This window comes from Crocodylus siamensis, chromosome 5, assembly GCF_052110815.1.
Source record: "Crocodylus siamensis isolate JL-2025a chromosome 5, ASM5211081v1, whole genome shotgun sequence".
Taxonomy (NCBI): domain Eukaryota; kingdom Metazoa; phylum Chordata; order Crocodylia; family Crocodylidae; genus Crocodylus; species Crocodylus siamensis.
This window is the reverse complement of record NC_143399.1, coordinates 118,197,231-118,212,487: the sequence shown is the minus strand read 5'-3', so window position 1 is coordinate 118,212,487 and position 15,257 is coordinate 118,197,231. Positions and strand designations below refer to the sequence as shown.

The 15,257-nt window shown below is 42.7% G+C and overlaps 1 protein-coding gene across 5 annotated transcripts in view; it reads left to right on the top strand.

Annotated features, from left to right (window-relative positions):
• The window catches only part of HECW1 (HECT, C2 and WW domain containing E3 ubiquitin protein ligase 1), a 406,215-nt gene that overhangs the window by 353,982 nt on the left and 36,976 nt on the right, over positions 1-15,257 (top strand). For all 5 annotated transcript variants that reach the window (XM_090050042.1, XM_090050044.1, XM_090050045.1 and 2 more), the window contains 3 exons: positions 1,493-1,613; positions 2,604-2,717; positions 6,197-6,349. In XM_090050042.1, the coding sequence (XP_089906168.1) occupies positions 1,493-1,613; positions 2,604-2,717; positions 6,197-6,349 (388 nt within the window). The remainder of the gene's footprint in view (positions 1-1,492; positions 1,614-2,603; positions 2,718-6,196; positions 6,350-15,257) is intronic.

Below are 15,257 nucleotides of genomic sequence, written 5' to 3'. Positions count from 1 at the left end.
CCTGACTAGATCCTCACTGACCCTTGGCCTGGGTGTGCCTCCCCTGGGGCCTGAGGGAGTCCCGGTGGGGGGGCTGATCCGGTCCCTGCTCAGGAAAATGGAGGCAAAGAAGTTGTTAAATAGGTTAACTTTGTCATCTGGTGTGACAACCATATTTCCTAGCTTGTCTTGCAGAGGCCCCACGTTACCCGGTTCCTTCTTTTTGCCCCCTTTGTATTTAAAAAAGGACTTCTTGTTGTCCTTGATCTGGGAAGCTAGTCCCAGTTCCATCTCCGCCTTGGCCCCCCTGCATCCCCGAGCAACCACAGTATAATCCTCCCTGGTGATGGCCCCTCCCTTCCATTGGGTGTACACCTACCCTTTAGCTAGCCATTCCCGGGTGCTTTTGATGAGCCATGGGGGCTTTTGCACCCTCTTGCCCCCTTTGATCCGTGTTGGGATTACCTCCCTTTGGGCTTGGAGGAGCGACCACTCTTCTTGGACACCCGACTCCCATCTCCTCCAGGACCTCAGTGGCAAGCTTTGCAATTTCTATCTTCATGAAGGATCTTCCTTGCATGCCAAAAAAATAGTCCTTTCTGCATTACCATTAGTAATATCCTTCCATCGCTGCAAATGAATCTTTGCAGATACTTTGGGCTTCCACTAAATGTGAATTTTTTACATTCCTATAGAGGGTATTCTGCCACATTTCTCATGGGCAGCCTTGTTTTCATTTTCTTGTCTAATGAGATAGAGAAATAAGATTTCTTGGGAACAATGCTCCAGTCCTTTGTGGTTTGGCACTCACTTACATAAAAGAATTTATCAATTCCTTTTAGAATTCAGACTTCAAAACAAAACAGGTCACAAATTACTGAAAATCTACTGTGAATGTCAATCTTATTAGGAAAATGAACTGACAGAAATTCCCTGTGATGCCACAAAAGGTTTTGTGTTTATGGCTGAGAGTCTTCAGTATACAGAAGGTGATTAATTCAAGAAACCTGATTCCCACCTCAGCCTGGCCTTATGTTCTATATAGAAATAGCTTTGAGACCCAAAAGGTTTAATCCCACTGAGTAATGATATCTTTTATAAGGTGGTGAGGAGAGAGATTTTCAAAAGTACAAATGAAAGATAGACACCTAACTCCCAGGAACAGTCTGTGGTAGTTGGGCACCTAGCTCTTATATGCATCAGGGGGTCCCAAAATTTCCATTCCAATCGGTGAGAGTTCCAGGCTGAGTCAGTACCAAGGCAACTAACTTTACAATTCTCCTGGAAAGCTGTTTCAGCTTCACAGAAGTGTTGGGACCATTGAATTATACTAACTCACAAGTCTACTAATAGCGTTGAGACCATGGAAATAATGAGCACTCAGGAGTCCTTCATGTACCTGTTAAAAGTTTGTGCAACATTTCTTAGCAAATTTCACCTGGGAAAGCCAGGTATACAAATAAGATCTTTTCAAGTTTGGTAAAAGCTAGGAATTTGCTCTTTTCCCTACCAGGGTTACAGAGAGCGAGTGCAAGAGCACCCTCTCCATATAGGAGGGACTTCGAAGCCAAGCTGCGCAATTTCTATCGAAAACTTGAAGCCAAAGGTTTTGGGCAAGGTCCTGGTAAAATTAAGTGAGTATTACATCAAGTAATTCAAATAATTTAACATCATATAACATGAACTTTGTCATCATCCCCGTGAATCAGGAAACTAATGTGATATTTGTACGTTATTATCATGGGTACACTAGTTGTCATCAGTAATGCATTAGTAAAGGTAAACTACACATTTTCTTGAGTAAAAACTTGCTTTTATGTAAAAAAAAAAACAAACCCTAATCTAAAAGGAGGAAAAGAGTATTTTATATAAGAGTTCTGTCACTAACTGTTCAGTGTTTTACTACACTTTTTCCCATCTCTCTTAAAGAGGTATTGATACCTTGACCTCTAGGAAACAGGTTAATTTCTCTAATGATTTGCTGCCCGCAATAAGCAGTGATAGCTTAAAGGTAGGAAAGCCACTGGCTTATCTAATCTCTGTTCAGAAGATGCTATAGAGAGAGATGCTAATAACCAGCTTGAGGAGAAATCTACCTTTCAGTGATATGGAAAATCTTCACTAAGCAAATAAATTGGAATCAATCCATCCTGAGTCCAGTAGCCCATGAGGCTAGTATGATACCAGTTTCTGTAGTCAGCAGCACATCACATGTAGCTGCCATCACATCCAGCCACCTTTAGTGCCCCCATCTGGAGCACAAACTGATTACAGATGAGCTGTTTGGGAGCAGCCTTTAGTGCAAATCTGCAGCAACAACTCAGGCTCATGCCTCCGGAGCTATAGCAAGATGTTGTAACCACTCAGATGTTGTCATCACATCAGCCATAAATATTAATAAAGGGTCAGAATCAGCCTTTGAGCAAGCAGGTGCAGCTTTAGCAACTTCAGCAGTTGCCATCTTTATTCAAAACTGAACTTGGCCCTTTCATGGCTCCTGTTTATCCTCAGCCACATTCATATATGGTAACAGCCTCTTTCACTCCTCTCTTCCTCTTCCACTGCTTCCTCAAGAGTTTCACCCTGTACCCATTAACAGGACCCCTTTTCCTGTCTCTTTTCAGGTTAATTATACGGCGTGACCATTTGCTGGAAGGCACCTTCAATCAGGTGATGGCCTATTCGCGGAAGGAGCTCCAACGGAACAAACTCTACGTCACATTTGTTGGGGAGGAAGGGTAGGGAACCTTTAAATGCTGTGAATTATAATATACCCAGGTGCACTATGATGTTGGAAAAAGCTCAAATCCTCTTGTTAAGTTTTACTTTATCATCTCTGGGGAGATGACATAAATTACAAGTAACCCAAACTTATAATCAGAACTAAGACAGTAAAGCTGCTTAGCACATCTCCAATGCCTTCCCCCAGAGACCTATAGAGCATACCTAAAATAGGAGCTAAGAGTCAGGGCATCCTTGTTCCACATGTAATAGTCCTGCTGTGAAGACAGAGACATGGACATACAGTCAGACACAAGTCAGGATTAGGGTTGAGAATAAGAATCCTAGTCTCTTTATTCATAATCCCTTTCTTTAATCGATAGGAGAGCAGTACCATAGCAAGGGGGGAGGGAGGAATGAGCAGGGCAACCGCCGTGGGTGCCAAAGCAAAGGGGTGCCAACAGGTGCTGGCCAGCCAGGACAGTGCACGGGACAGAGCCGTGAGCAGCTCATTTGGGAGGATGCAGAGATGGGGGGAGGGCGGTTCCTGCTGCTGCATGCACTTCGGGGCAAGCATGGAGAGGCATATGCCCCCAGGATCTGTGCATGAGTTGAGGGCAGACTGCCACTGCGGGCTTTGCCCCAAGTGCCAAACTTCCTTGCCATGGCACTGTAGGAAAATACTGCCTCTAAACAGAACCTTCTTTGCAGTTCAAAAATACATTCCTCCCAAACCTTCTGGTTTTCATATTTTTATTCACAACTTTACTTCCTGAATCTGGCTGGAGTGATGAGCATAAGTCTGTTTAGACATCCTTTCTGACTGCTTAACTGACCCAGGTAGTAATCTTTTGAGAGGGCCTGTACTTCTGAGACTTCCTGGCCAATCTTGCAGACTCAAGAGGTTCCCATAGGCCGATTCAGATCTGAGCAAGCAACTGAACTTGTGTGTGTTTATTTAAACCAAACTTTTCAGAGTTCACCTGTTGCCAATTGATACATGAACAGCCAGGCTCTAAACTTTAATTACAGAAAGAAATGTTGAAGCTCTCCAGCATTTCAAATAAGGAAAGTTTGGAATCCCATTTTAATTGTGCTGTACATTAAATAGCAACACAGAAAGTATTTAGGGATACACAAGAAATACAGCTTCAGTTCCAAAAATGCTAGAGCCCTAAAACTGGCTCAGCTGGCAGTGTTCATGGTAGTTACTGTTCATGGTAGTTACTGCTGATTTCATTTTCTAAATAGCAGTTCAAGTAAGAGGCTGGATCTGTGGAGTTCATCTTGACAGATGCTAAAAACAGAGTAAGTCACCAGTTAGAAAGGGATGTCCTTTCAATGCTGTTGACATTATGGATTTTCTTAACCTGTTAACTTGTGGATGTCCAGAGAGTCAGTATCATGTCATACGTAGAGAAGTTGTAGTACAGTGAATTCTGGTCCTGACTCTGTCATCAGCCTGAAATAATAAACCATATTCCTTTTTCTGTGCCTTAGTTTACCCATTTGTAAAACAGGTCTAATACTCTAGCAAGGGCTGATACCATGAGCTGTATTGTCTTCCCCAAAGCTGTAGTAACTTTTGTTGTGCCTTGCAGAAATCTGGAGAAACTGCAAATTATAAAAACTTGATTGACTTACATCTGAGGACAATATCGGCTATGGCTTAAGTTGCTGAATGCCAGAACTGATCATGCTGGAGGGTCCCCCAGTTATAGAGACTCTGATGAGTAGGTTGTAATGGCACAGTAGCCATGGCTTTCCCTGTTCCCTAGAAGACTGGACACCCAGAGAGCCAATGCAATATAGAAATATGGGTGCCTGGGTTGTCGAGGATGTGTGCTATATTAATATAGCTCCTACAAGCCTTTTATGGAAGGCCCATATCAGAGAAGTATGAGTGCAGGTAGTTTTAGTAACCCCCTATCCAATATGGTCATTGAGTCAAATTTATAACTAGTGCAATTCTGTTGATTTTAGTGGAGTTACACCAGGCATCAATTTGGCCCATTCTTTGCTATACATGTTTTGCTACAAAATCATGCAGAACTATCACTTGTTCTGTAACAGCTTGTCTCTGTATCCCATGATATTGATATAATTATGTTTGTTTATGGGCAAAGTCAAACCTCTCCAACTTCAGCCTTGCTTCAGTTCTGGCTAAAATTAGGGCAGTTTCCCTCACTCCTATTGTTACTTTATCCTGTAAATGTAACAATTATAGATCAACAGCTGATGCTTGCTTTGGAGCAGCAGCTCTCCCCTTCCCCTTTTCAAGCTGCTAACATGTACCTTTGTGCGTACCCTTTGATGGTTTTAATCTGAGTGCATGCTTCAAGATTCAGAGCTGCTAGCTGATAAGTGACCATAGCAAAATGTAGCATAGAAAATGGACAAGCCTGCCTTTTACTTCCTTACAGCCTGACTCAGTCAGACACTTGCAATTACACCATAACTTCAACCTTTTTATAAAATGCCTGATCCTGCTGCAGAATTTTCCACTTACTTTGATTTTTCTACATGTAAAGAAGAAATGCTCACCTCAGAACGGCTTTAGCCTCAAGTGGTACATAACTGCAGATAGTTTGTTCTTATTACTATATGGAGGTTTATACTAAACTGGATAGAAAAAACTGCTCAAGTTTATTAGAGAACAGTCTGTTTTTAATAAATACATCCTAGTTAGGATTCATGCTTTCATAAAGCTTTCTTTCTTTCTACCCTGAAATGAATGAGTTGTCTTTAAAACCAGTTTGAAAACAAAACAGGACAAAAAGAATGGGACTTTCAAATGAGAAACCATAAAAATAAAAGCAAGGTTTGCTTTAAATATAAGTTGGGGTTGTAGAGTGTGCCCCACCCCCCAAGGTACCAAACACTTGGAACCACCAGAAAACAAAAAGAAAAGCATACTTCTTACAAGCAAAAAATCAGCATGCCATCTAACAATATTAAAAGATGTGTTATGACCCAGTCTTGTTCACCTTTGAGCTGAAGGGCCAGGCACTATGAGAAAGTGTCCAAAAGTTTAATATGTTGAGGCTAGGTTGTGCTTCTCTACTTCCCCACTTTTTCTGACCAGTGGGGATACCAAAGCTGTGAGTACCATGCTCATAGGAGCTGCATAACTTTCTTGGCTTTCTTGCAACAAAGGAAGAAAATGCAAGGAACTAGTCCAACTGAAGCAAGGGATAGTGTCCAGCTGTAAATTACTAACCCTCTGGAACAATGGGGAAAGTAGGAAGAAACTGTGATGCTGGGATGTGCCTGAGCTGGATGCTTCCCAGGGCTAAGGTAGGGCTTGGGCAGGTTATGCATTGTGATGTAGTCAGGACTCTGCCTAAAGTCTGTATTGAGTCTGGGGAGAGAAGATTTAGCATCAGCAAACATGTGAGTAATAGTCGCGTGCACAGAAACATGGTAAGCTATCAGACAGTGCAGATGCAAAACATGAAAGCAAAGAAGACTCATTTTATATCTGTTTCCTTTCTAGCTTGGACTACAGTGGCCCCTCCCGAGAATTCTTCTTTCTTCTGTCTCAGGAGCTCTTCAATCCTTACTACGGCCTGTTTGAATATTCAGCCAATGACACTTACACTGTTCAGATCAGCCCCATGTCTGCATTTGTGGAAAATCATCTTGAATGGTAAGGTCTGCAGAATGCATTTTAAGTAGAGGCAAATAATCCAGTTGGTTCATTATGCAGATGGATGGTGCATTACAAATCAAATTGCACAGAAATTCCATTGCTACCATTTTGGTGGGGGAAAATGAAATTCTTTGGAAATGGCACTAATGCAAGAGAGGGACTAGGGAGGAGAGAGAGGAGAAACAGCATGCAGATAAAACAAGAGGCTCTAAAAGAGGAAGAATTTTCAGACCACTTAGTGAAATGCACTGGTCTCATTTTTTTGAGGCCCAGACAATAAGTGATCAGCAGGGATCCTGGTTTCCTCTGTTAAAAATTTGTGAATTCTCTACTGTCTGCCCCCTCCAGTGTGGTCCGAAATTCTCTAATTATAAAACTTAGAGTCCGCATTTTTCCATGATTAAAATGAAACACCACTATGCATCTATAGATCTAGATATAAATTTAACAAAATGTTGTATTGATATATAATTTTAAATCAATTTTAAGGCACTGGTAGGCTTCCATCATTATAATAAAATACATACTAAATACCTATATATTTTGGCATTTGATTTTGGGGTGCTTTGGGTTTTTTCATCATGGAAAACCAGAGCTCCCTCTGCCCCTTTTGCTCACCAGGACGTGGGTCCAGCTGCAGCTGTTGCCCTGCTGCTTTGTGACAATGTTATGCTAATGCCCTGTCCCTGCCCATGCCATTGCCCCTCATTCCCAAGCCACAGTCCCCCCGAGTCCTGCTGGTGCCCTTCAGTCCTGATGCACAGTCCCCTGTCCCCCACCCCCTGCCATGCCAGTGCCCCTCACTCCCAACCCGCAACCCCCCCACCCCCCAGTACCTTTCACTCCCAACCTGAAGCCCCCCATCCCCACCAGTGCCACTCACTCTCAAGCCACAACCCTCTGACCCTGCTGGTGCCCTTCACTCCTGACCCATGATCTCCCCACCGCCCCCCGGCCATGCTGGTACCCCTCACCCCAACCCACAGCCCCTGTCTCTACAGATGCCCCTCACTCCCAACCTGTAGCCACGTGCCCTGTTGGTGCCCCTCACTCCCCACCACCAGTGAGTTCCCCTCACTCCTTACCCACAGCCCCCTGTCCCTGCCCCAGCCCTGATGGAGGTCTTCCCCCATCCCGCTTGGCCCTACACAGACTCACAGGATGACAGTCTGTGGAGATGGCCTCCAGCATGAGGTGCCTGCAATGCAACTCATGCGGAACCACAGACAGTGGCTGGGGCACCTCATGCTGCCTTGTGCTGCTGGCTGGTGCTGGGGCTGCAGCATGTCCCCAGGGAAGACCACCGCCATGCTCCCCAGCAGCAGCATGAAGTGGAGCATGGCTCCTACCTGGCCATGTTCAGGCAGCCAGAGGAGGGCGAGGGGCTCCAGGCCCCCTCCACCCAATCTGAAGCATGGTAGCTGCAGCAGCTCCAGGTCGTGTGGGTGTTGACTGAGCAAGTCTGGCCCAGCACAGGCTGTAGGAAGGAGGAGGGGATGCCTGTGGCACCCCATACCCCAGGCTGGGGCTCCCACACTGCCTGGCCACACACCCCACTCTCCCCTGGGCAGCATCTCCCAGCCACCACACACCTAAGAGCATGGGCATTGGCTCTCAGCATCACTGGCCCAGCCATATAGCTCCCTGCCACCCCTGAAGGGCCTCCCCAACCCCATTTCCCCATTGGGGGGCAGACACAGCCCTCCTGCTTCACTGCAGCCCCAGTGCCAGGACACTGCTGCAGCCTTCCCACCTTGCAAACACCTGGAAGGCTGCCAGCCTGCCAGGGGTAGCCTGCCATTTCCTGTGGCTTTGTTCTTTGAAGAGGAAAACCCTCATTTTTCTCTTGTAAAAGAGAAAATCCACGTTTTTCCACAGCAAACAGAAAACCCAGATCCCTGGTGATCAGTCATATCCATCCCTATGTGAATGCAAAGAGACACTGGAGAAGAGGTCTCAAGGAGCATTATTTATCCTGCTTTCTTGTACTCTGTGCATTTGGAATCCTTCAAATTTCTGGAATGTCGAGACTCAGTAAATCGAAAGAGACCTGGGGAAGGCATGACCTGTAGCCCTGTCCACTTTTCATTGGCTACCCACCAGGACTTGTAACCAAGTGCTGTGGTTCACTCTGGTCCCAAAGAATAGCACCTGTGGCATCTCTGCACTTTGGGTAGCAACATGCCTTTCAGAGGTGCAACACCATCAGTGCATTGCCCCATTGCCACCTATCAGCCATGCCCTCAGAGCAGAATGGAGTCCAAGTTGTTAGATCATTAAAATCACTTTATGGCCTCTGAAATAATCTTGGTTTGTGCTGTGTGTAAAGGGAAAAGCAGGTGGAGGTCTCCTCACCTACAGTGCACATACTGAAAATCAATTTGCCACTTCACATTAGTTTTAATTGATCATCTAGAGATAGGAGGCTGATCTTCTCATTTCGCTACCTGTCTCTGGATCTCTCCATCTTTCAGTAATTGTTTGCTTTTTGATCGTTTCAGATGTGGTTCAGTGAACAATGAGCTGTCAGTTCTGGGCTCTACTTAATCCCTTTGAACAGAAGCACTTGTTGGGATTTCATTTTATCAACAAAACATTGACATATGGATTTTCCCTTTTGATGTTTTACTTCATCTAGGCAATCCCCTAGTACACATCAGAAGGGATTTTTTTCACCTAGAATATAGGTTTTGGCTTGTTTGGGTTTTTTTACCCTGAAATATAGTTCATACTTCCTTCACACTGAATTCTAAACACTCCTTTGCTCTTGTAAACACTGCTCCTATCATATGAGCTGAGAGCCAGAAATAGGAAATCACGTACCAGTTAGTTGTTCCATTTGACACATGTACAAGATGATAGGGATGGTTATGACTTAAGAGCTATGTCTGAAATGAGTATTTTGATGTATTGCCTTTTCCACAAAGTTGAGCACAATGATCATGTCCCCAGTCCCCAGTGCAAATCCTGCAGTTCTTCTTTATCCCCTTCCAGGCCTATGTAAAATGCAGCCACACATGACTAGCCTAGTATCTGTTGCCTGAAATAAAGTAATCCTTCAGCTTGGCCAACCTGAGGTTGACAAGCCTCAGCTTTCAGTGGGCATAGCTATGAAACTGATGTGTGTGGTGTTCTGCGCACAACACCTTTTACATTTCTAAAAGTTCTCTCTGTGAACAGATTGTAGCTGCGTATTAGTCACATAAATGGACCTGGGTGTCTAAGTGCAATCCTATCCCATCTTGCTTGAGTCCCTGAAAAACAGTTACTACAGAAGGTGTAAGGTTTTCCTCCTCCTCCCTTGCTTCTTAAAGGACAATGTTTTAAAAAAGTAGGTTTACAGAATGAAATCACATTTAGACATTTCTGTGTCATTTAGATACCTAATAGAACAGAATTTGGTCCTGTACTTCCTCTGGAACCTGCCTTTTCTTCTGTTTTATATTCTGGTTCCCTTAATTTCATGTTAAGTGAAAATGACTGTATTTGGGTTCATGAACAAGGAAGTAGGCACCTAATGGGATTTTCAAAAGCCACCAGACACTTAGCTTATATTGAGTGAGTGTTTCTACCCAGATGTCTTGGAAAATCCCACTAGGTAAGGAATCATTTAAAATTCTTGATTGCTCTTTGTATATAAAAACATACTAAGGAGAAAGATGTATCCAGCTATCACTGGCTAAGACAGTGATGCAGAGAAAGCAACTTGTGAATACAGAAAGGACTGTGTACCAACATACTGCAGAATTGCAGGGGCTAAGGAGAAAATAAACAGCATTGTAGGTGCCCAGTAACATCTCTTGAACCGTTAAGGAAACAACTGTCTGAAACCAGAATTTTATAATCAGCCAGACTTTTAGTACCCAGATTCTCTGTGTTTATTAAAGCTACCATATTGATTGACAGATAGTCATTAGTATAGTAGATAATATCCAGAGCTGTATTTTACCTGAAGATATATACATGAAATGCCTTGACTAAACTGGGAGTTTTTCATACCCAACTAGGCACTTCTACACCAAGACATTTACTGCACAGTAGACTAATTAACGGCATAATAAATGTCTCGGCATCTACACATGCACCCCTTTTAGGCTGGTGTAAACTATTTATGCTGCAGCAGGGTAGTATTTGTAAATACAAGTACTATCCTGCTGTAGAGTGAAAAACTCTGCAGCAGCACATATGTAAATGCTGCCCGGCTGGCTTTGGCAAAAGGATGCTTCAGTGCAGAGGGCTGCCTGCTGACTAGCTTCACACTTAATCACCCTCGTGCCCCAGCCAAGCCCTCTGCAACATGTTGAGCTGGGGGGAGCAGCCCCAGCCTGACCCCCCAGGTCCCTGCCAGCCAGGTCTGCTCTGACCCAGCTCAATGTGCTGTGCTCCCAGGCATGTTCAAACATCAGTATGCTCCAGAGCAATAAACTCTGGAGTTTATTGCTTCATATTAATTGCACATGTAGACGTGCCCACTGAGTTAGAATTTAGATCCAGTCTTTTGAAAACTAGAATTCATCCAATAAGCATCATATAGGGCAATGTGTTAGAGGATAGTTTATTAGCTTATTTGTGGTAGCATTGGACTGAAGTTGTAGCTGTGATTGTCCAGAAATTATACAAGGGGCAATGATTTATGTGGGTGATATCTTCTATTGGATATGCCTTAAATTCAAAAGTTTGTCTAACTTTATTCCAACCATGCAGCTGGTCTAATAAAAAAAATCACCAACAAAACTCCTTACCTCTTGTATAACTTACTTGTGGTCATTTGTGTGTGAGGAATAAGGAATTTTAAAAGCATTTAGACTTATCCTAATTTTATTCTCATTGAAGTCAATGGTAAAACTCATTTTCCTAATATTTATTTTTCCTGTGGTTTCATATAGGAACCCTTCAGTGTGTAGGGATTGAGGGGAAAAAACATTTCTGTTTCCCACATTTTTTGTGAAATACAGAACTCATAGGTATTTATAAAGTGCTTTGAGATCCTCAAGTCTAAGTCACTGATTATAAACAAAGTGCAAATATTTAAGATTTAACATTTGAGTTCAGTCATAATCACAAAATCACAGGCTGTTTCAGATTTGGAGTTTTCTTGAACTTTGTAGCTTAATTATGGCAGTCTATTAGTACTACAAATTGTTTATCATTTATGTAGAATCTGTCCTGATTCCTTTTTCCTTTTAGGAAATCTTGCAAGTCCTATCAAGAGGTACATCCTGCCAAAACTATCTTTAGCAGCAACCATCAATTGATTTAAATTTTCTCTTTCATTATGCTTAAGTGAATGCTGATGAATTTGAGATAAAACACATCCATGTAAGTATTCAGCGCTCTCTATACTGGGGAAGCTGAAAAATCCGTATTTTCTTCCAAGGCTGAAACTTACAGTTCTGCTCTGAGTGGTGCTTTTTTCATGCCTTGTTCTTTATGTAAGCAGCATTCCAAATCCAGAATGAGCACATCAAAGGACAGAGTAGTCGTGTGTATGCCAAGTGAAAAAAGAGACATAATAAATGGAAACTATTTCTCATTGATGGAGAAACTGAGATTTAACACCTTTTGTGCAAGCTTCCAGTGAATAAGAGGTTTTTTTCCCTCAGGTTTCATGCATGCAAATAAGAGATATCACACATGTTCAAGGTTACAAATTACACCAAAGGAAAAAAAGACATCTGAAATTAACTTAATTACATCCCATTCTGGATCTGAGAAGTGTGATGAGGTATGTTTTTGGCTGTGTGCAGTAGATTGTACCTTGGTTTCACAGCCAAAGTGATTCCTCTTTATCCATGCCATTAATAAACCAGAATATCTAATTTATCAGTAGTTAGCCTTTCCATCTGTTTATCTTGGTATTTAAAAAGCTACTTATTACCATGAGACCTTGGTCCAGTATAAGAGCTGTGCCTGAGTAGGTGAAAGGCTCCCACATATGGTCAAGGTAATTCTGACAACTTCATCATGGAGGCAACTTCCCAGAACCAAATAGCTTGGCTTTGTGTGTCAGTACCTGTTTTTTGGTGGAAAGGAAGTGGTTATAGGCAATATCCAAAAAGATCCTTTCGAAGGCAGGCAGTCTTGGTCGGGCAAATAGAACCATAGAAGTAGAGAGAACTGCTGAAAAATCTATCCCAGATTTTATGTAAGACCCAAAGCATGCTGGGTGATAGAACTAATACTAAATAGTTACCAAATAGAGCAGGGATAAGTAACTCCTGGCATGGGTGCCTGAGCATAGCACATGAACGCATTTTGCTTGGCACGTGTGCCCTTCGGGTGAGTGGCAGGGAAGGGGCCAAAGCTGCGCTGCCACAACAAGAATTGGGCCCTTCGCGGATCCCCCACCATCCGTCCCTGGCACACCAGTATCTTACAAATCAAGGTTGAGGGTGTTTTGACAGTGCCCAAAAATGTTGCCAACCCCTGAAATACAGGATACTAAATAGTTCCATGCTGTCTTTTAACAGCATTGAATTTAATACTCAATAAAGCTTGAATTTATTATCAGAATGCTAAGTTCTTCATATATTAGTAAAAAGCTCCAAATAGCCTCTGACACTAGCTTCTCACCTTCATCCCTGTTAGCATTTGAAAGCATTTCATTCTAGCTTTCCATTTGCCTGCAACATGTTTACACATGCTCCAGAATGGGGGTGTAGTAATTAGCATGCTCCAGCAGACTTAATTAATTGAGTCTGCTCCAACATGCTGTAATTACAGTGTGTTGGAGCAGGTGTTCTGCACATCTACAGGCACCCTCAGACTCTGGTGTCCATAGTGAATCTCATATACATGGGTATGCAAAGGCACTTTTGACCTTATGCTGTTGCTGGTTCTTCCTTCTGCCTATGACACTCTAGGTCAATGGGTTTTAACTTTTTTAGACTCAAGGCACCCTTCAGAAAATGGTGAAGGGTGAACCTTCTTACCTTTGTCTCATTTTTGGACTATGGAAAAATAATGGAGCAATTCTTCTGTAGCAAAGAACTATGAAAGACCACAACAGGTCATAGTGTTTTGGGCACTATGAATTACTATCTGAAATCTCTGGCTTTAGCTTGTGAATCACGTGTAGGTGTTAGCACACCAACTGGTGATAATGTTGTATGGCACCCCAAGGCACCTTGAAAGGCTCTCAAGGCAGTGCCAGGGTGCCACATCATCACCAATGGTGACACATAGGGGGTGCACGTGCACCCCCTGAGCGTGGCGGTGCACGTCCTATGAAAATGCACCACTGACACTGTTGGCAGTGCCTGCAGGTGGTTGCCGCTTGCCACCCCCCTCCCTTGCTGCTGAGACCACTTGCTGTGTCTGTGAGCAGTCTGATCACTGCTGGCTGCTGCCGATGCTGCCTGCTGCTGATGCTACCAGCAGTGTCTGCGGGTGGTCACCGACCGCTAGTTGGCACTTGCCAATCCCCACTCCCCTTGCTGACAGCACCTTGGCTGCCTGCGGGAGCTCCATACTTACTGCCACTAGTGACGGGAAAATTGGATTGGTCTGCATTCCACCTCCATCAAACACTTTTGATTTATAAGTCTGTTTATTAGTTTTCCTTCCCATAGGTGAATAGAGAGGCAAACATCTTTCTTTTGGGCAGGTTGTATACTCATTTGTTCCAGCTAATTTGAGGTAGGCCTTTTATCCCCAATTCCAGATCTGCACTATATTTTAGGCAGAAAATAATAATTCCATATGATATAGATAGATATAGATCTATAGACATCTATGTAGATGTAGTTATAGATATATAGATATAGATACAAACCTCTCCCTAAATACAAGTAATACAGATCTAGAGATATCCATGGAGATCGATAGGTAGACAGATAGATATAATTTATACTGGACATATAAATTAGATATCTAAATTATAATTTATATATCTAATTTATACTGGACATTGGACAAAGAGTGGAATTATAATATATATATATATCACTTGTGGGTAAAAGAAACTGGGTATAAATAATTCCATTCATTGGAAGTGTGTCTGGAAATATGATGACTATAAAAATACAGTTGAAGTTTGCAAAGTTAAGTTAATAACATAGCTCACTCTTTTGTATTCTTCACAGTGCATTTTTATGAGCCTACAATATTAGTTGTATGATGCTGTTCTGTTCATCACACTTCACTCGGTCCGTGATATAAGGAAAAGATCCATCTGATCCTGCTAAGCAGACTGAAATTTTGTCAGTGTTCTAATTCTGGCTGTCATCTTTGATAGTATTTCCATTTTCAGAACTAACTAATCCAAATCTGTGATGATTTATATAAAGTCTCCCTAAATTCAAGTAGTAGCATCTCTGTGGTGTTCATGTAAATTCAGATTAATAGTGTATAGCTGTAATTCCAGTCAAACTGCAGTTAAACGTTGTTAATTTGATATTGGGTTGTTCAAAGCATTACCTCGAAACTATTGTGACTCCCTAGCCAAAAGGATAGGTTTTTGTATGCTTTATCATATGGATAATTCAAAATACATCAGCTATTAAATTCAAAGCTGTTTTCCCATCTGTTAGACCAAGTAAACTTCATTAATTCAAAATGCAGAGGACCAAAAAATACTGGTTTTGAAATAAATGGGTTTGGTTAAGTACAGACAGTCAAAAAGCCTGAGACTAAATTGATTCAGTCTTTTGAGGGTTAATCTAAGCTGCGTAGATTGAACTGATAAGTAAGTGAACAGACATTCACTTTTGAGTCCAGAAATGCAGCCTTATGACTGCAGTGGCTGAGGCCAGAAGCTGAGGGGTATTAAAAAACACCTCCCTGCTCAGCTGGAGCAGACAGTTTGGGCCAAGGGTAGCCCACCCACCTAACCTTGTGAGAAGAGATTTGGGGTGGACGGGTACAAATCATCCTGGGATGCTGGGAGATGAGAGTTAGCTTGAAT